The 20339-nt window shown below is 35.8% G+C and overlaps 3 protein-coding genes across 3 annotated transcripts; 2 read left to right on the top strand and 1 right to left on the bottom strand.

Annotated features, from left to right (window-relative positions):
- Positions 1-9960: 9960 nt before the first annotated feature.
- On the top strand, positions 9961-10435 carry LOC110625447. Its single transcript, XM_021771037.2, has one exon. It carries the CDS (start codon positions 10119-10121, stop codon positions 10359-10361), a length of 243 nt encoding a protein of 80 aa, XP_021626729.1. The 5' UTR covers positions 9961-10118; the 3' UTR covers positions 10362-10435.
- A 1871-nt stretch (positions 10436-12306) lies between these two features.
- Positions 12307-16051, top strand: LOC110625866 (translocon-associated protein subunit beta). The gene is made up of 6 exons (XM_021771546.1): positions 12307-12690; positions 14789-14887; positions 14972-15080; positions 15165-15236; positions 15371-15376; positions 15610-16051. Exons 1-6 carry the CDS (start codon positions 12509-12511, stop codon positions 15727-15729), a joined length of 588 nt encoding a protein of 195 aa, XP_021627238.1. The 5' UTR covers positions 12307-12508; the 3' UTR covers positions 15730-16051.
- A 133-nt stretch (positions 16052-16184) lies between these two features.
- On the bottom strand, positions 16185-18528 carry LOC110626028 (GEM-like protein 5). Its single transcript, XM_021771757.2, has 3 exons — positions 18059-18528; positions 17695-17969; positions 16185-17613 (listed from the first exon to the last, which is right to left on the bottom strand). Exons 1-3 carry the CDS (start codon positions 18468-18470, stop codon positions 17407-17409), a joined length of 894 nt encoding a protein of 297 aa, XP_021627449.1. The 5' UTR covers positions 18471-18528; the 3' UTR covers positions 16185-17406.
- Between the last annotated feature and the right edge of the window lie 1811 nt (positions 18529-20339).

Below are 20339 nucleotides of genomic sequence, written 5' to 3'. Positions count from 1 at the left end.
TCTACTAGCATCAATGTAGGAGGACGGGCGCTCGTGCCCTCATCCTCAGGTGGTACTCTAGTCAATCTGGCCGATCGACGGGTTCCTCTCATCCTGTTTTCTGAAAAACAATACACATCATACAAATACATTAGCATCATATGGTTCATGTGGGCACACATGAACCCTCATCACATATACATCATTCATATCATAGCATCAATGCACATGTATATAATCATGGCATTACACATCATCATACAAGACAGGACTCCACATCCTATCCTAGTGGACATGGTCTTCCTATTGTGCTTGACCTTCTAGAACATCTATGAGCCCGACACTCTAGGTCCGATCCTATGAACCTAGGGCTCTGATACCATTCTGTAACGACCCGAAAATCGGAACGCTATCGGCGCTAGGATCCGGGTCGGCTTAAGGCCGCCAAGACCCGTAGCAAGCCTGACATACAACCTGAAAACCTGTTTAATCCCATACATGATCAACAACATACATAAAAATTTAAAACTTTTCTTTCACTCATAAGCCAAACTCAACCTGTACATGCACTGAACATACTCATAATCATAATCATGACCCCTCCATAGGATCTCATCAATGCCCCAATGGGCGATACATCATAAGATGAGTTGGCTTACATGAACATTATAAAATATCTAAGATCATGTATTAAAAGGGACACCTCATACATAAAGTCAAGCACAATCTCTAATCCTCAATATCATTACATGACTGAAACTGTACTTTTACATAACATTAATACATTTATCATGTCCACACTATCTATTACATATACAAGACTTCATTACTCTTGTAAACCTCCTAGTCTACCCTGTACCTGCAATCCTGGGGAAATTGGAAGAGGGGTGAGCTACTGGAGCCCAGTGAGCAGAATAATAAAACATTTAAAAACATATGATAACATGAAATGCATCACATCACAGCTAATCACATCAAGGATGAACCTGTCACCAATAGCCCTCTACATGGTCCAACTGTGCCAGAACGTAGAATGGGTCCTGGTCTTTCCCTTACATATCATAACATAACAGTGTCCAACTGTGCCAGAACATAGAATGGGTCCTGGTCTTTCCCTTACATAGTGCCAGCGAACGTAGAATGGGTCCCACTGGTCTTACATTCCGTACCGTACATATCACATCGTCATATCATAAGTCGAGGGCTATGGATCATCCAACATTCATCCACATCAACATTTAAAATATGCAATGCAACATATTCGTGAATTCTAATGCAAACAACCTAATTCATCACATGGCATTCATGATGCATGATCATGCTCAAACCTTGCAATTGATTTACTTTAAAACGTAAAGGTTTATTCCACTCACCTCTGGATAGCTCTGACCAGACACTGGGGCAACAGACTCACTGCTGGGGTCCTCGGTTCCTCGGGTCCGAACCCACACAGGTGGACTCAAATGAGGGACCAAACATACAAGAACATAACTCTAAACTATTCCCCAACAACCCCCTAAAACATCATGGAATAATCATAGAAAAACATGCAAGAAAGGGCTGGACAGGGCACTTTCGGCGGCAGGTTTGGCGGCCGAAAGTCCCTCCAGAGCCGAAAGTCAGGCAGGTTCGGCGGCACCTTCGGCGGCCGAAACTCCTAGACAGAGGCGAAACTCATGCATGTTCGGCGGCACTTTCGGCGGCCGAAACTCCCAGACAGAGACGAAAGTCTCCTTTCGGGGGCAAGCTTCGGCAGCCGAAGGCTGCCTCCACAAGCACGTTCGGCGGCCGAAAGTTCCTTCGGCTGCCGAACCTGGTTTCTCCCATAATGGCAGAAACTCAGCTCCCTTATGCATTTATGCCTCCAATCTCATCCAAACATGCATAAACCTATTTTACAACACTCATACACAAGCATACAAGTTCCTAGGGGCATCAACTAACTAAAACCCCATCTAAAACACATCAAACATACATTTGCAAGCCACATTGTTCAAAATCACATCAAAAACCCATAAGCTCAACATAAGCTACACATGCATTTTCTACCCCATGAACTTGCATAAAACTTGCTTAAAACATAAAGTAAGCTAGAGATCGACTCTTACCTCTTGAAGATCGAGGGTGGAGGCGATCTAACTTGGAGTTGGAAGAGATTTGAGTTCTTGAACCTCAAAGTTCCAAAACTTGCTCAAAACTCAGAAATCTTCAAAACAAGATGAAAACTAATGAAAAACTTGAAAGATCTGAAGGAAAAGACTCAAGATCGGTGAGGGGTGGCGGAGAACTCACCTTGGCCGAAAATGGGGAAAAAGCTCACCCGTTTTCGGCTAAGGGACCCTTTTATAGTGGCTGGCCAGGCCACGTTCGGGGGCCGAACGTGCCTCCGCATGCATGCCATGTTCGGCGGCCGAACTTGAGGTTCGGCGGCCGAACCTGGACTTTCCTCACTTATGCTTTCGGGGGCCTAAAGGCGCTCCCGAAGGCATGCATGTTCGGCGGCCGAACTTGAGGTTCGGCGGTCGAACCTGAGTTTTCCTTCAAGGTTGTTTTCATGCAAAAACTCATTTCCATTTTACTTAAAACCATGAAATACCTTAAAACATTTTATGAAAACATGATTCTACCCTACTAGAGGCTTCCGACATCCGAGATTCCACCGGACGGTAGGAATTCCGATATCGGAGTCTAGCCGGGTATTACAGGTATGATGACAGATCCTTACAGATCGAAAGAGCTTGCAATAGATCTTGAGTCAAGGGAGAAGAATCTGAGACAGAGGAAATGGGTAAAAACTACGTAGTCAGAAAAAGAGGAATCAGAACTGCTGTGAGTCAGCAGGAGAGTTATGAAGTTGTCCGCAAGAGGCATGTAGAGTTTCAGAAGAGAGAAGAGTTTTGTCAGAGTGCGCAGCAGAAGCATGTTGAAGTTTGTTGGAGGTGTCTCCTAAAAAGAGGGTGATTCGTATGGGAAAAAGGGTAAAATAGCTCCAAGATATGTCGGACCCGTTGAAATCCTGCAAAGGATTGGAAATGTATCCTACGAGTTAGATTTACCTACTTCAATGGAGGAGATCCATTCGGTTTTCCATGTTCCCAGGTTATGAGAATTCGTGTCAGATCCGAATGAGGTTTTTAAGAACCAGAGGTGGAGATCGCAGGGAATCTCGCCTATGTTGAGCAGCTAGTGCGGATCATAGACACACAAGTCAGGAAGTTAAGGAACATGGAATCCTGATGGTGACAGCCCTTAGGAATCACCATTTGATGGGAAAAGTGTGCTTAAGGGACCCGGGAGTTCATACTCCAGCGAGTACCTGTGTCTCTCTTTGGAGAGAGGTTTTTAGGCTTTGCTTGCTTGTTTGCTTGTTTAATTATGTATGCTTGATGCTATGATTTGAGAATGCATGTTTGTTTGAACATTCGGGGATGAATGTTCTTAAAGGGGGGAAGAATGTAATACCCGGCATCAGAATCCAGACTTTCCGGCGGAATCTCCGTTGGAATCTGGACTTCTGGAGATGCCAGAGTCTTCTAGGGGGTTAAAATTTGTTTTCTAAAATGTTTTCATATGATTTTATGGTTTTAATGGAAAAGAAATTGAGTTTTGAAAAGAATAGGCTAAGGAGGCATTGCCAGGTTCGGCCGCCGAAAGTCAAGTTCGGCCGCCGAACATGGGGCTGTTTCGGGAGTGCTTTAGGCTTCTGAAACTGTGAGGGCAGAAACCAGGTTCGGTCGCCGAACCTCAGGTTCGGCCGCCGATCATGCATGAGTTTAGGAGGCACGTTAGGCTGCCGAAGGTAGTCGACCAGGCCACCTATAAAAGGCCCTCAGACCGAAAATGGGCGAGTTTTCTCCCCATTCTCGAGCTCAGGTATGTTTATGTCCCCCCTTGGTTCTTTTTAAGTTATTTCTTCAAATCCTTCAAGTTTTAACAAGTTTTAGTTTGGGTTTTGAAGTTTTGAGTTTAAAGTTCAAGTTTTGGAGCTTGGAGATCTTTGGAGCTTGGATTCTCCATATCTTCAAGTTAGGATCGTACCAACCCTCGATCTTCAAGAGGTAAGTGTAGATCTTTGCTTCCCTTTGTGTTTAATGAAGTTTTAAGTGAGTTTATGGAGTTTTAATGCTTGAGTATGGGTAGATATGCATGTTTAGGTTTATGTGGGTTTTATGCTCAATGTATGTTTATGTGATGTTATGTTGAGGAGTTTGAGTTAGTTTATGCTCCTTTATGCTTGTGGGAGTGTGTATGCATGTTTGGGAGAGAGTATGTGAGGTTTTGGTTGGTTTTGGGGGGTTGGGAGGCTGGTATGCACGAGAGCTGAGTTTTGGAGGAACTCAGGTTCGGCAGCCGAAGGGAGTTTCGGCCGCCGAACCTGCCTATGGATGCATGGTTTGGCCGCCTAACCTTGCCCCCGAAAGTTGTGTTTCGGAGCTGGAGCAGACTTTCGGCCGCCGAAAGTGATGTTCGGCCGCCGAAAGTGCCTGACTTTCGTCTCTGGAGAGAGGGTTCGACCGCCGAAAGTGCCCCCGAACCTGCATGACTTTCGGCTCTGGAAGGGACTTTCGGCTCTGGAAGGGACCTTCGGCCGCCGAAAGTGCCGCCGAAAGTGCCGCCGAAAGTGCCCTATCTAGCCCTTTCATGGGTGTTTTCTATGCATGATTTGGTGATGTTTTAGGGGGTTTTTGGGAAGTTGTTTACGAGTTGTTTACGAGTTGTTTACGAGTTGTTTAGAGAGTGTTTGGTCCCTCATTTGAGTCCACCTGTGTAGGATCGGGCCTGAGAAACCGAGGTGGTCAGCAGTGTTAGCTGCTTCAGAGTTAGTTCAGAGGTTATCCAGAGCTAGCCAGAGGTGAGTAGGACTGAACCTTATGTTTTAAAATAAATCAAATGTTTTAAGCATGTTCATGCATCATGAATACCATGATATGTAATAGGTTGATTGCATTAGACTTCATGAATATGATGCATTGCATACTTCTATGATGATGATGTGGATGAATGTTGGATGATCCTTTAGCCCTCACCATGATAGGATATGATGATGATATGATATGAGATGGAAAGACCAGAGAGGCCGTATCGCCCCTGGCAATATGTTATATGTAAGAGAAGACCAGGTGAGGCCGTATCGCCCCTGGCATAGTCAGACGTGTTATGATATGAGATATATAAGAGAAGACCAGGTGAGGCCGTATTGCCCCTGGCCTAGTTGGACATGTTATGATAGAGACATGTAGAGGGCTATAGGTGACAAGTTCATCCTTAATGTGTATTATTTGTGATGTGATGCATTTCATGATGGCATGTGTTTAAATGATTCCTTTTATATGTTCTGCTCACTGGGCTTTATAGCTCACCCCTCTCCCCTAACCCCAGGTTTGCAGGGTCGGAGTTAGTCAGGAGATCAACAGGTTATGTCTTTGGTCACTTTTATGTAATAGATTAGTAGTGGACATGATGTAATGTAAAGATATGTGTCGAAATGTAAAATGCTATAATGTAATGAAATAGATAGAGTTGTGCTTTGCCCTAGTGTGTGGTTAATCCCCTTGTACATGGTCTTTATGTATGTTTTTTTATTGAGACATGAAAACCAAGCTTAATGTATGTTGCCCCATTAGAGTAGATGATGAGAACTCTAGTGTTGGGGTTTATGTTTATGAGTTTGTGCATGCACAGGTTAAGCTTGGTGTATGAAAGAAAGAAAAAGGTTTACAGCTTTATGTTTTAAAGTTTTTATGTTTATGTTGATCATGTATGGGATTAAACAGGTACACAGGATGTATGTTAGGCTTGCTATGGGTCCCGGCGGCCTTAAGCCGATCTGGATCCTAACGCCGGTAGCGGTCCGATTTTCGGATCGTTACACACTTTGTCTCCACCCTTCTGCCACTACTTCTTTGCAATCTACTTTCTGCATCCATGAGTTTTTAAATCGAAACCTTTTCTTTACATATCTTTATAATTGCACTCCAATTGCTAAAAAAATTAGAAGATGATAAGAAGATGATAAGAAGCTTCAGTTTCCACTACCTGAATTTTTGCCATTTGAAAACTTGTTTGTCATGAACATGAATAAACATCCATGTCTAACCTCTCACGGATTAAACTTGCCTCTCTACAATTAGTCCAAGTAAAGCATGGACCCTCATAACCCAAATCCTCTAACTGACAGAACTCTAAAGTTGCTCTGAAACCTTCTATAAGATATCTCAGCTGATGATCTCCTCCCTCTTTTTCAGATGGCCAAAGTATATCATTGAAGTCTCGTATCACACACCAAGATTTATCCGACCCTAGCACGTACTCTTCTATCCAAATACCTATAAAACCCAGTTATCCTTCATTGGATCATCCTTTCAATATTTACCAAAACATCTATATGATGTTTAGAATAGCTAATCAACTGGGCCATTGAACTTTCTTTCCACAACAATGCCAAGCCGCCACTAAGTCCAACTGGAGCCACCACAAAATAACCTTGAGAGTTCAGTCTCCTTTTAAGCTGAAAAATTTTATTTTTTAATTTTTGTTTCCATTAAAAAAATAAAATTGGGCCTTTTATTCTGGATTAATTTAAATAAAGTCCGCTCTACTTGCGGAGAGCCCATTCCGCAATAGTTCTAACTTAGAGTACTCATAGCTCTTGGCAAGTCTAAAATTCAGAACCTGTCTCTTTCAAGTTTTTTGAACCATCATCAAAGGTATCTTGAACCTTATCCACCTCAATATCCGACTCTACAATAACTTTCTCCACGAGCCTACGCTTCTGTTCAAATAACAGCATTGTGTCATCCAAATTTTGAACCTTAACCCCCTCCTTATCTCTATCATCAACTACTTCCATCCTATCCAATTTTGAATTTTGAATTGGAACAGAGCTAGACACACCACTATGAACTTTCGATCGTCCTCCATCAACTTTCTGTTTCATTTTTCCGGCCAAACTCTCAGATTTTGTATCATCCTGTGATTCATTGTTACACACTAAATCACTCTCCAATCGCAACCACCAAGATCATATCTGAGATATTTGTCGTGTTTCAGCCTTCAGCCATGGTCCACATAAGAACTTTTCTCGTGGAAATTTAGGCATATCATACAACAAACTACAAAACCGATCCGAATGCCCTGTAATTTCACAAAAATAACAAAAGAAATTCAATCATTCATATTTAAAATCAACCCATTGCCATGGTATTTTTGGTTTCTTCAATTGTCTTTTCAAGGACTTACGAACATCCATTCAAACTCTAATCCACATATACTCCCTCCATGTTCGAGTATAATTCCTTGAATCAGATTCAATGTAACTTCCCACAAAATTACCAAAATCCACAGCTTATTTTTTCAACATAAAACCATATGGTAAATTATGAACTTACACTCACATGTTAATCTTGGTTAATTCTACTTCCTTTGGTTTCTCATTAGGCTGCAATTCATGGAGCAAAAGAGGAAGTTGTTGATAATTCCACAATACACCCTTCAAAATGATATCAACATCCATCTAATGGAAAAACTGGAATAAAAAAGCATTGTTTCTAAGTTTTTTAACCATCATCCCTTTAACGGGCTACCATACACTAGCCATGATTTAAAGAAAAATATGAAAATTGACTGATTTATCCGTCAAAAGTCTTCCCACAACACAATACTACCGGTTCACTTCAAGCTCCTCCTCCACTACATTATCTTCCTCATATTCTATTTTTTCCTCCTCAGTCACCATATTCAGACGCCTATATGTTTTTGTCATATCTACAACAATTTCATTACTGTCGGCCATTGTTATTTTGATGAATAACAAAATATAATAGAAAAGAAAGAAGAAAGCAAGAATGAAAAAAGAGAGAATAAAGAATTATAATGAATAGAAAGAAGAATAAATTGAAGAAATAAAAGAATAAAGGTTTTGATTAAGAAAGATGACAACTTGTTATTAGAAACAAGAGAGAAAAAGACTCAACATCGTGAGAGCAGCTTAAAACAGAGAAAACCATGGTAACTTAAAAATGGCTGAAGTTTGGCTTTGATGGATTTTAAATGCACTAATATTAACATGTGATTAATACATGAACTAATGAAATAAATATGATAAAAATCTTATCGCTTTGTAATTAACATCTATAAATATTAATTTTAATTTTTTTTAAAAATAAATGTAAATATACAATTAAGTGGAAAAGTAGAGATAAGCATTTTTTTTTTCCTTAGATGCTAAACGCTAAAAAGAATATTGTGTGATAGCAAAAGTCTTTATTTGGTAGGGAAGCCATGCAAGCATTGACTTAATATTGGGGGTGGAGGTAGAGGCATCTTTGGTACAGTGGATAGGAATTCAATGTCTCCAGAATCATGTGCCTTTCAAGTGAAGGGGAAAAAAGAAAAAGGCAATGACTTTGAATCCATAAACATTTAAATTGTCTTCAATTTCCGGTCAGAATTCAGTCTATTTTTCCGACATTTTTCTCTTCGTTTTCCTTTTCTCGTGAGATCACTATCATCTTATTATATTCTGTATTTAAATAAGTTTTTTTAAATATAATATTTAATTTATTTATATATAATATTCTATTGATTAGAATGACAAATAAATGTTTAGTATTAATTTCTCAATCTAATTAAATTATTTTTTAAAAAATAATTTCCCAAAAAATAATACATTTAAATGAAATCAGGTCTAAAATGGCAACTTCCAGCTAAAAAGGGTAAATGAACCAAAACAAAGACAAGATTAATCCAAATTTTACGGAAGGCATGCAGAGTTGAATCATGAATTGGAAGTATAGACAGGTAGGGCATATGAGGATGATTACAACCATTGACCTTACTCGTATAAAATTAGAAAGCGTACATTAAAGGTCACAGCAAGTTGCCTGACGATCCAGAAGCTGCACTGACAGAATTAGTTGTAGAAATTCTATCTCATCTCCACCGTCTTCAGCTGGAAATACGACACGTAAAATAATTGTGCATGGGGAATATATTCCGTTATGGGCACCCAAATGATGCACTAGCTTCATGAGAGGTGGAAGAAATACACCAAAAAGAAAAATTAATAATTAATTATTTGGCGATACGAATCTGATGTCTTCGTTTTCTTTCCTTGCCTATAAATGGAAATATGAAGAACACTGCATTGGCCAGCAAGGGGAACTCCAGTTTCAGAAGAAGAGAGGCCTAGCATGAACATAACGAGTCTTGTTTGGTAGACAAGGATGACTTGCCTGATCCTTTTCTTCAATGGGAGAGTTCTCAGGCAGTCTCCTTGTCTAACTTGACAGACTCGTTACTTTCGTGCTAGGCCTTCTCTTCTAGATCAACAATGTGTTATATCGTAGTGGTGCATTGTGAGGAAGAGAGGCCTTGCATGAAGATAAGAGTCTCGTTTGGTAGCCAAGGATGACTTGCCTGCAACTTCATTGGAAGAGAATTTTTATATATAGAGGCAGAAAAGTCTTGTTTTATTTGTTGTAGTAGGTGGTCTCCTTGGCTAATCTGACAGGCTCTTCTCCCTCATGCCAGGCCTTCTCTTCTTCTGATTTTTTTTTTCATGAAGATCGGAAATTAAGGAGAGAACATAAAATCTTTCTGATTTGCACTTATCGACAGGTTAAATCTGTGAGTATTAAACCCGCCTTTTCATGCCTTTATAACAAAATTTTAGATGATATCTGATTATTCTGTGGGATAAGACCGTGAGTATTAAATCCACGTTTGCATGCATTCATCTGATAATCCTGTAAGTATTAAAATTGTCGTACACATTATTGATTAAGACTTGTGAAGTCTGTTTTTTAGAAAATTAATCTTACTCATTATAAAATGTTTATATATTCCGTCAATTGAGAGTTAAATTAATTTAAATAATAAAATTATTATCTATTTTAAAATTTAAATATATTTATAATAATTAGATAGATATTGATTACATATTATATAATTCAATATACAGAAAGAAAAAACCATGCTGCATGAACCACACGTGTAATACAAGGGAGGCAATGAAAGCCACGTCAATTCCACTTGTTAGACTTTGGTGATCCAACACTTTGTGTATATATTTGGCAAAGAACAAGGGATGACTGCATCAGTTTGGCCTAGAATAAAGGAGGACGAGAAAAAGAATAATAATGTCAGGGGCACAAGGGGCACAGCCGCCGGGAGCAAAGACGGCGACGACATACGAATCGGTGGTGGGAGGAGAGAATAGGACGAAGACGGAGCTGCGTTCGACGGAGGATCAGGGGATGATGCAGATTGATAAACAACAGGACAAGGTTCCTGATCCAGCTGGGAAAGGTGGGCCAGTTTTTGGCGCGGGTAAAGATGATGACAAGAACGACTTGGGCGTCACAGGGACCGGCACTGGCTAACGCAAATTTTATATATTTTTCATGTACCTTCCTTTTCGTGTATCGCATTAAACCTCTGTACGATAATAATAATAATAAAAATAAATAATATATATATATGAAAATTTTAGAATTTTTTTTATTTTACGAATTATCATAATAAATAATTTAATTCTCTGAATTTTTTAATTGAAAAAGAAAAAATAAAAGAGAAATTTCGTGGAGAATGATTATTGTATTAATTCATCATAATTTATAGGATTTCTCTCTTTTGAAAATAAATTAAATTATTGAAAATTACTGTAATTAATATTTAAGATTGTAATATTAGGGAAGTTATTAATTTTAAATATTATTTTGGATTTATATATTATTATCATTCAATTTCAATTATTATTTTAGATTTATTTATTATTATAATCTTTCAAGTTTACTAAAATTAAAATTATTAACATTTAAAATTAAGTTTATCTTTAAATTTAATTACAAACTAATAATTAAATTAACTATTATAGGATCATTAAATTTTCATTCTTAAGATTAAATAATGTTAATAGTTTTATATATACATATATAATAGAGAAATTTCATTCTTGATTATTCATAACTAAAATTTTAATTATTTCATAATTTTTAAGTTAAATAATTTTAAAAATCTCAAAATTAATAAATTTTCTCCAATAACATGATTTTTTTTAATTATCTAGTATTTAATACATTATTTTAATAAATATTTTCTAAAATTTTAACTTTGTAATGTATATATTTATATATACTTGTTAGTGGTTAAAATAATTAGATATATTATAAAATATAATATTATTTTTTAATAATAAAATATTTTTTATTTGAAATATAATAATTATAATATTTTAATTAACATAAAAATTAAATAAAATACATAAATATGGTAATTTTTTTTTGAAAAAGAAATATGGTAATTATTTTTAAAATTTGAAAAAAGAAGTTTTATTTAAAAAATATTTTACTATTAAAAATATTATATTAAGTGAAAATTTATTTCAGCATAATAACTTAATTGGTAAAGAAAAAACATATTAACCTTATTCTAAAATAGAAGCATACGAGTTTAAATGCATAAAAAAATATAAAAAAAAAACTCATGCTATAATTATAATTAAAAAATAATTTTAAAAAATTATTATGTGATTTAGTGTTTTTTAAAGTAAGATCATGTAATCTGATTTGTGACAAAAAGACTTTATTATTAAAGAAAATTTTCTATTTAATATCATTAATAAATATTAATATAGTGCTTAAAAATTAATTAAAAATAATTTTTAATTAAAATAAATTATATTTTAATTTTTATAATTTTATAAAATATATAATTTAATTTAAATATTTATAATTTTAATTTTAAAATTTTATTTTATAATAAAATAATTCTTTTAGCTATAGTTTATTTATATATCCTCATAAATCGGTTCTAAATATTATAATTATTTATAAATAAATATTTATATATTTTTTAAAATAATTTTATATGTTTATTAAATTTAATATTTTAAAAAAATTAATTAAATAAAAATTAAATAAAAAATTTTAATACAGTATATATTTAAATTGAAGCTCAAAAGTTGTTTACAGTGTAATTTTTTCTTTTTTAATGATTTTTTATTAATTAAAATAAAAAATACTAAATTTTTTATTTTTTATATAAAAAAATTAAAATTTAATAAAAAAAATTGAATTTGAAATATAAACACTTATTAGTAATTACAATATTTAAAATTAATCTATAAAATATAAAATTAATTTTTAATTAAAATTATAAAATTTTAATAAATTAAATTTAAAAATATAAAAATTAAAATATAAATTTTATTAAATATTAAAAAATAAATTATAATTTACCATATTAGAGGAAAAAAATTATTTTGTTAACTGCCTAAAAATATATGTTTGTTTTATTATAAATTAAAGTATTGAATCCATCAAACACATGATAGTTTTTTGTAATTATAAGAAAAAAAAATAAAAAAATAAAAAAAAATAAAAACATGATGCTGTTCGGATAAGCACCCTAATCGCTTTTCCTAGGGTTGAGCCTCCTCATTTCCGTTATACAAATCAACTAAATCTGAATCGGAATCCTCCTCATCGACACCACCAGCACCACCGTCATCCACCGCGAGCAGTAATCAATGGCGAATCCAATTAGCAAGCCCCTGATCTTGATACTGGTATTTCTCTTTTTGGTGTCATCTTCGCTCGCTACCACAGATGTTCCCTTTATAGTAGCCAACAAGAAGGCGACTCTCAACAGGCTCAAATCCAGCGCCGAACGAGTATCCGTAACCATCGATATCTACAACCAGGGAACTTCGTAAGTTTTTCCGCCTATATTTTGACCTTTTATTTATTAGTCCTATCAGATCTAAGCTTCTGTGGTTGGCTTTTTGTTTTGTTTGTTGATTCTGTTGACATTTTCTCATATTGCATCACCGATCAGGTGTTTAAGATTTGATTCCATCCTTTTGAGCTAAATAACTGTAAAGCTTTTGAAATCTGTGGGCATTGATATTATTGTGATGCGATCTTGGGTTTAGTGAATTGAAATTATAACCAAGGAGCAAAAATTAAATGTAATATTGTATAAAATTTTGGAAGTAAAATCTTATTCAGTCAATCATATCAAGGTAGGGAGTTAACATAAGCCTGACAACTTAGGCTGTTAGTCCGCCGACTTTTTTGTGTCTAATCTAAGAGAATTGAGTTGAGAAATTGAGGATAGAAATCAACTGTGGCTCAACTTGTAATCATCCAGCTAGAAGAGCTTCAAATCCTTTGAATGGATAAGAGTCTAAATTAATTTTTTTTATATATATCAGCATGCATTATATTTGGATACTTGCCTTTAATCACACGTGTGACACCCCATTATAAACAATGATAAATGTTTGGCGCTCAAGTGATTGTGTCTTGGCATGCGCCTTTCCTCCTTATGAGGAGAAGTCTAATATTATGAGTCTAAATTAAAAATTATGAATATGAAACACTAATTTATGAAGCTACATTATATTGGTTGCAAAGGTATTATACTTCCAAGCTCTATCAACTTTGAGTTGAAGCATGAGATCCTTTTGGCCTTCTTGAGTTTTTTGTACATTTTATATGGGTTTTAAAGCTTCTGTTGTTGTTCTTTTTCTTAGAGGCCATATTGTTATATTGGCATTGTTTGGTAAGGGTGAGTGCTCTGTTTGTGAAAATTTCACTGATCTAAAATGAGCATAGCATTGTTAAACCTCGAGTTACCCTTAAGTAGAAAAAGCTAATGCTGCAGACCCATAAAGTGCAACTGTGCAGCAGAATGAAGTTAGGTAGAGATGCTAAAGAATAGAAGACTCGAGAAACTTAAGTAAACAAAATAGTGATTTTACCATAAAGATTATCTCAAATGGTCACAGCATTTTGTAACTGTGCAGAGGTCATTGGCTCAAATGATGATTATAGCATACTTCAACTAGAATCAGCATCCAAATTTAAGAGCCACTGGTTTAGAGTTTAGACTTCAGAGAATTTTGATAAATAATATAAATGTGTTAAACAATGAAAATTATATATCTACATCTAAAGTTTGCCTTTTGCTGTTAAAGGTTCTTTGTGTGCTTAATCAGCTTCTTGTTTTTTACAAGTATAAATTGTTTTGCCTTGAAGATAACCCATAAATTGATGGATTTGGGAATGTATAAACTGCGTCCGAATTGCTGGACCCAAGTTTGCACTTCAAAATTGTGCTGTATATTTCAATTAAAAGCGACATGGTTTTGTCCTTTTTGCTGGATGTGTCTATTGTGATGCTCATTTGTATTGAGTCTAAGTACCATGGGAAAAAATCTGGTGTCTGCAAGAAATTCTACTTGGTTTTGAAGTAGCAATGGAATGTGGGACAAATGTTTACAGTCTAGCGTAGAAAAGTGGGATTTGAATGTAAAGTTGTTAGCTCTCATTGTGGTGCGTTAATCTGATTAAACCCTTAAGAAAATGAGAAGTGATTCATTCTTTTGGGTACTGCACTACTGGAGTGGACTGAAGGAATTCTGGTTGATAATGTTGATTTATGTGGCAAAAGATGAACTAAAGCTTGCAAATATGAGCTGCATGATTACCTTCAGATGATCCTATTGGAACCTCTATTGCTTCTTCTATTTTGTATATGATTTTTCGTATCTCCAGTCATGTAAAATAGAATACATTGCTATTGCACTTGGTTGGATGTTTTAACTAAATGATACTTGATGTCCAGCAACAAATTTGTTTGAAGTAGTGATCTTAGTGGACTACTAACTTTCATATGCTTTGGGATTCTACTTATTCTGTTTGTGGTGTTCCAATTTTAATATTAACTGTGGACATCTGTTTTGTGCTTAGCCTGAGCTTATATTTTATTGTCCCATAAAATAATTTTTGGGTGAATCTTCTAGGACTGCTTATGATGTAAGTCTTGTTGATGATCACTGGCCTCAAGATATATTTGATATCATCAGTGGCAACACTTCACAATCATGGGAAAGACTAGATGCGTGAGTACTGTCTTTCATAATTGCTGTCAATTTTGCATTTGTGATCCTTTGCCTGCTAAATGTTTATCACACTACATTTTGCAGTGGTGGTATCCTGTCACACTCTTTTGAATTGGAGGGGAAAGTGAAAGGAAGTTTTTATGGTTCCCCAGCAGTCATTACTTTTCGTATCCCTACTAAGTCAGCTCTACAGGTGTGAAATCCACAAGAGTTATCTATTTTCTTATCTTCTTCTATTTTAGGCATTGAATTTTCATCTTCCAACCGTTGGTTATAGGAGGCATATTCAACTCCCATACTGCCGCTAGATGTCCTTGCTGATAGACCTCCTGAAAAGAAGTTTGAGTGGGTAAGTTTCTCGCTGATTTGTAGGTATATACATTTACTATTCTACTCTTGAGTGCACAGCTTCCTGTTGACTGAAACCTTTTGCTTTTTTTTTTTTCTTTTTTCTTTCTTGTTCGATTGGCAAAACTTCTTCAGGCTAAGGTATGAATAATATTCTCATTGTCTTGATTTTTAGTTCATGATGATTGGTGAAATATATATGGTGAAACATTGAATAATATATGCAAAATAAACTCGTGCATCCCCCTTTTCTTGGAGCTGATTTACCCCCTACTGAGCGACTGATCAATATAAAAAACCACACAACATCAATTGAATTGATTGATGCTCACACCTTGCGATAATATTAGATGTTCTCTTCTTTTGGTTTGCAGAGGCTATTGGCAAAATATGGATCTCTAATTTCTGTGGTCACCATTGTGGTTCTGTTTGTATACCTAGTCGCCACTCCCTCGAAGTCCACTGCAGCAAAAGCAAGCAAGAAGAGGCGTTAATCATTATGAGAAATTAATCCATAGCTTGGCTCCGTTTGAACTACTATATGCATGAGGTCCGTTTGCTAGTTGCTAGTTCGATAGTTCTATAGTTCCTTTCACCTGGAAATGATCACAGATTTTGTTGACATATTTTATTTATGTAGTAGTCAAAGAGCAAATGTAATTTGAATCAACTAATTTTTTATTTCTCACTGCAAGGACAGTTAGTGTCATCTTCGGCTTTTCTACATTTTAAGATCACCGAAATTATAAGATTGGGAATTCAGGACTAGTTTGGCCACAGACATTATTTAATACCATTTTGGATTAGATTATTTCATTCGGCTACTGCTATGATTTTTTCTCTTTTTTTTTTTTAATAACTGGGCTAGGAAGCAAATTTCTTCCACTGCTGAAACAGATTCAAATTGTTGCAGTCATTTTTTGGGTTCAGGCTGAAAGCATAGGATGATTATTATCTGTCAAATTTACAAGTATTGAAGTACATAATTTTCTTGTTAATCTCCTGGTCTCGTGATGGTTTCCTTCTGATAAAATGGAGAAACATGGGACTTGGACGTAATTGCAGAGGTACTTTGGGTAAAATCTGCCACAGCATGATGAACTAAATTATTGTTTCAGTTAAGAAGTATAACGATGTATATTTTTTCATAAAAATATAATAAATGCCACTTGAAGCAAGTTTAAACAAATCACATGAATAAATTATACCTTTGATCGTTTTAATATGAATAATTAAGATGAGTTTATCAAGCTCCTGTGGATAACATTAAAGCATGCACATTAGAAAAAATAAAATAAAATTCAGCTATTTTCGTCCATAATAGATTATGTAAATTTTGAAGGCTATATTCTGTTCTTTCCAGAATTTGGAAATATAGTTCCACTTCCACTTGGCTTTTCTTTCTTTCTTTTTGTATAAGCACTTTCAATTGGATTTTTAGAATTTTTTTTTTTAAAAAAAATTTAACATGCCACGATATTGCATTAAATTAAGGTCTATTGGGTTAAGAAAGAGCTAAGATTATACAAAGAAGTCTAAAACAACCGGCCTAGAAATAACAACCCACTCCATAACAGAAAACCTAACGCATGAAAGAGGAGAAGATGGAATAGCTTGTTTGAGATTCTAGTTAAATCAATTTTTGGAAAATTTGCCATTTATATTGTAGAAAAAAATAGTTTGAAATATTTCCAATGGTTTTAGACCATTGGCAAATAGCATTTTCAGACTTTACACCATTGGCATTTTTTTTAACTACAAAGTTTAAGTTCAGTAAATATTTTATGACTCATTTTCTTTACTTGATTATGTATGATTTTTGTCTTTAAATCCACAATATCCATGATGATTAAAATTATAAGGATTCAATTTTAAACACACGTATATAAAGAAAATTCATGTCTCACTAAATTTATACACATTAAAACAAGTCCTAAGAAGTTTTTTCACTTGAAAGGAAAAGCAAGAGTGTGCAGTCATAAAGTATAAACAGAAATCTAATAAATAGCAGCTAATTCTTATGTTTTTATTGAAAGTTAAATTATTAAAAAAATGCATTCTATTACATATACATCCCAAAAAAAGCACAGAAAACACAAGAAAGAGAGGAAGAGACCATGAAAATCTAAAGATGAAAAGAATCGGCGGTGAGCTAGCACTGAGCACTCATGTTACACAACTGGCTGTACTCCTATCCCGGGGGCTACAAAATTGCAGAGGCTTTCATTCAAATGCCGAGAAGCTTTCTCATAATTAACAAAACCCATGAACCAAAAATCATGTCCATCAACTGTAACCATCTGTATGTATTTCTCCGATTTATTGTCCCTCATAACCACTGGATTGATCGCCCCAATCTTGTTCAATGGCACCATAACCTGATCCATTAGGGTAACCTCCGATTAGTTCATCGGAAATTCTCTATTCAAACAGTAACCGCTAATGAAAATTTTGCTTACCTTGTAGTAGCTCCAAGTCTCCTGGCCAGAAGGTGCAGTGAATGATAAGGGACGATCGCTGCAGAAAGCTGCATGAACATCAGATAGATAAAGGGTTCCAGCAACTGGACCTGTTGATGTGGAAAGGTAGCAGGCAAAAGTCTTCTTCAGCTTCTCATTAGCATAGGTTGCAAATGTGTTCTTGTATAGAGTCTCAAATCCACCACCTGTTAAAGCTTTCGCCGTCAGGTTCATCTTTCCCCAAGCAGCTTCAGAGACAGATGGGCTAGTCCTCACTGTTAAAAACGAAAATGGGAATTAAAGTTCCAACCCCAGATCAACAAAAGAAAGTAAAAATATATGTGAACATGTAACATGGACATACGATTGTGCCAGATGTTGTGAGCCATGGTCTCAGTCTTCTTGCTCCAAGAATTAAACTTCTGGAGAATGGATTCCATTGGGCTGCTGCTTGGTTTATCGACAGGAGTATACTGAAGGTAGGGATGATGGTGGGGCTCTGCGGCGGCGGAATCAGTAGCAGCACCCCACAGAGCAGCCTTCTTGTTGTCTGGGTGGCATGTGGGAACAGCAGGGATCCCCATGACATGAGTCCCCCAGTATTTCTCGTTGCTTTCAGTATCACTCGGAAGCTGCAGAGACGAAGATGACGATGGTGCAGAATATTGTTGCTTCTCTACATCTTGAGCGCTTGTTGATGGAAGGCCTGCTTCTTCCGGCATGTGAGGGGAGATGGAGGGGTAAAGGGGCTCTGAAGCTTGAGTTGTGCTCTTCATATTTGTGATCAAGAAAGGTAAAGAAGAAATAACTGGTGTGGTTTGTTGCAGAAGCTGGAAGAGACCGTTGCTTATATATTTGTAATTTGTCTGGTAGAAGGCGTGTGGACTTTTAGTTCTTATACTGACGCGTGCAATTTTGATATCTTCTCCGTTAATTAACAGGTTCAACACTATTTTCTTTCGTATAAGGTTAAGAGTTTAATACTCATAAATAATAAAAATATTTATTAAAAATATTATTGAATTTAATATAAATAAATTTAATTTCAATAGAGTAAATAAAAAATACACGTATTTGTAAAAAAATAAAAAAAAATATTTAAGGTATAATTAATAACTAAGGAAGGAGATTATGGAAAACAGAAGCATGTGCTACCTTGAAAGCGAAGGCTTTGACCATTCATCGACATTGACAAAACAGCTGCACTTGGATTACTTAGCCGCGTCTGCAGATGGATTTTTTAATGTTTATTTATAGGTTATTTTTATAAATCATCAGTAAATTTAATATTTATAAATTATGAGAAATGAATTTTACTTTTATTTGAGCAAATGAGTAATACTGCCTGCTGTCACGGCCATTTTGCCATTTAAGAGGAGTCGTTGAGGTTGAAAAGTTGTGCTGCTGAAGAAAAAACGATGAGGAGAAGGTCGTGAAAGATAGAGACCGGATCATGGACCGGTTCAATCTATGAAACAAACCAGAACTAACCTAATCAAACTCAGAATTTGACCAGGTCAACCGTTATGGCTCATGAATCTGGAAATATTTATGGTTTTGGGATTCATCGGTTCAAATCAAGGGGAGACGGTTTATAGAACGGTTCTGGAATTACTAGTTTTGTTTCGAGCCTCAGTTCAAAACGTTAAATGCTCATTGGAAACCTCTCAAAATATACTTTAAAGCCTACAAATTGCCAGATTGAAATTAATTTCATAGGTTAGTTTAAAATTACCTCAAATTAGATACATTGATCAAGTTCAAATAATGAGATAAACACTTAATGTGTTAGAATGAGCATTGTGTTACTAGAGTTTAGTCAAGCTAAGGTTGATTGGTGCTGGAAGTGAAGACAGTCAATGTATTCAGCGCCAAAGCTTGGTTTGGCTCTACACAAATGGCTCCATGACTGTAAAGCCTTAGTTGATTGGGTGTTGCGTATGTATCTGTGGATGTTGTAGCTGGGTCTATGGGATATTACCTGAGTTGTTTTTATGGAATTTAGTGGTTTGCATGTTGCTTCTGGCCAGTTTTTCTGGCGATAGATGATTAGTAGCAAGTTACTATTGTCTTAATCTTTTGAGTTTTTTTTATCAATTCATGCATCATAATGAAAATAATTATCAAATCACGCAGAATTCGAAAATATTTTCGGATTCTGTGTGTCAAAAGAATGTGTTCAATAGTCATACTGCTAAACACACTTGTTCGACACCATGGTATCGAATAAAGAGGAGTTCGACATCATGAGTGTCGAACTGTCACGGAGCGTTATTGTTCGATACCAATGGTATCGAACAACACACGCCTGTGACCTGTAACCTGTGATATTGTGTGCAGTGGGTGGACATGTTCAACACTCAAAGTGCCGAACATGTCCAACGCTCCGCATTTACCACAACGGCTAATTCGGCAGTAAGTGTCGAACTGCCACGGAGCGTTGTTGTTCGATACCAATGGTATCGAACAACACACGCCTGTGACCTGTGACCTGTGACATTGTGTGCAGTGGGTGGACATGTTCAGCACTCAAAGTGTTGAACATGTCCAACGCTCCGCATTTACCACAACGGCTAATTCGGCAGTAAAACTGCCGAACTACACCACAACCCACAGTACCCCGTCTCTATAAATTGCTATCTCCT

Source organism: Manihot esculenta, chromosome 11, assembly GCF_001659605.2.
Source record: "Manihot esculenta cultivar AM560-2 chromosome 11, M.esculenta_v8, whole genome shotgun sequence".
Classification (NCBI taxonomy): domain Eukaryota; kingdom Viridiplantae; phylum Streptophyta; class Magnoliopsida; order Malpighiales; family Euphorbiaceae; genus Manihot; species Manihot esculenta.
This window is presented reverse-complemented; position numbering and strand designations above follow the sequence as displayed.

Excerpts from the sequence above, each read along its gene's own strand:
- LOC110625447 (XM_021771037.2), top strand. The coding sequence starts at position 10,119 with ATGTCAGGGGCACAAGGGGCACAGCCGCCGGGAGCAAAGACGGCGACG.
- LOC110625866 (XM_021771546.1), top strand. The coding sequence starts at position 12,509 with ATGGCGAATCCAATTAGCAAGCCCCTGATCTTGATACTGGTATTTCTC. Across the intron at positions 12,691-14,788 it reads ATCTACAACCAGGGAACTTC|GACTGCTTATGATGTAAGTC; the intron begins GTAAGTTTTTCC and ends TGAATCTTCTAG. Across the intron at positions 15,081-15,164 it reads CTACTAAGTCAGCTCTACAG|GAGGCATATTCAACTCCCAT; the intron begins GTGTGAAATCCA and ends CGTTGGTTATAG.
- LOC110626028 (XM_021771757.2), bottom strand. The coding sequence starts at position 18,470 with ATGAAGAGCACAACTCAAGCTTCAGAGCCCCTTTACCCCTCCATCTCC. Across the intron at positions 17,970-18,058 it reads TCACAACATCTGGCACAATC|TGAGGACTAGCCCATCTGTC; the intron begins GTATGTCCATGT and ends CGTTTTTAACAG. Across the intron at positions 17,614-17,694 it reads AGACTTGGAGCTACTACAAG|GTTATGGTGCCATTGAACAA; the intron begins GTAAGCAAAATT and ends CTAATGGATCAG.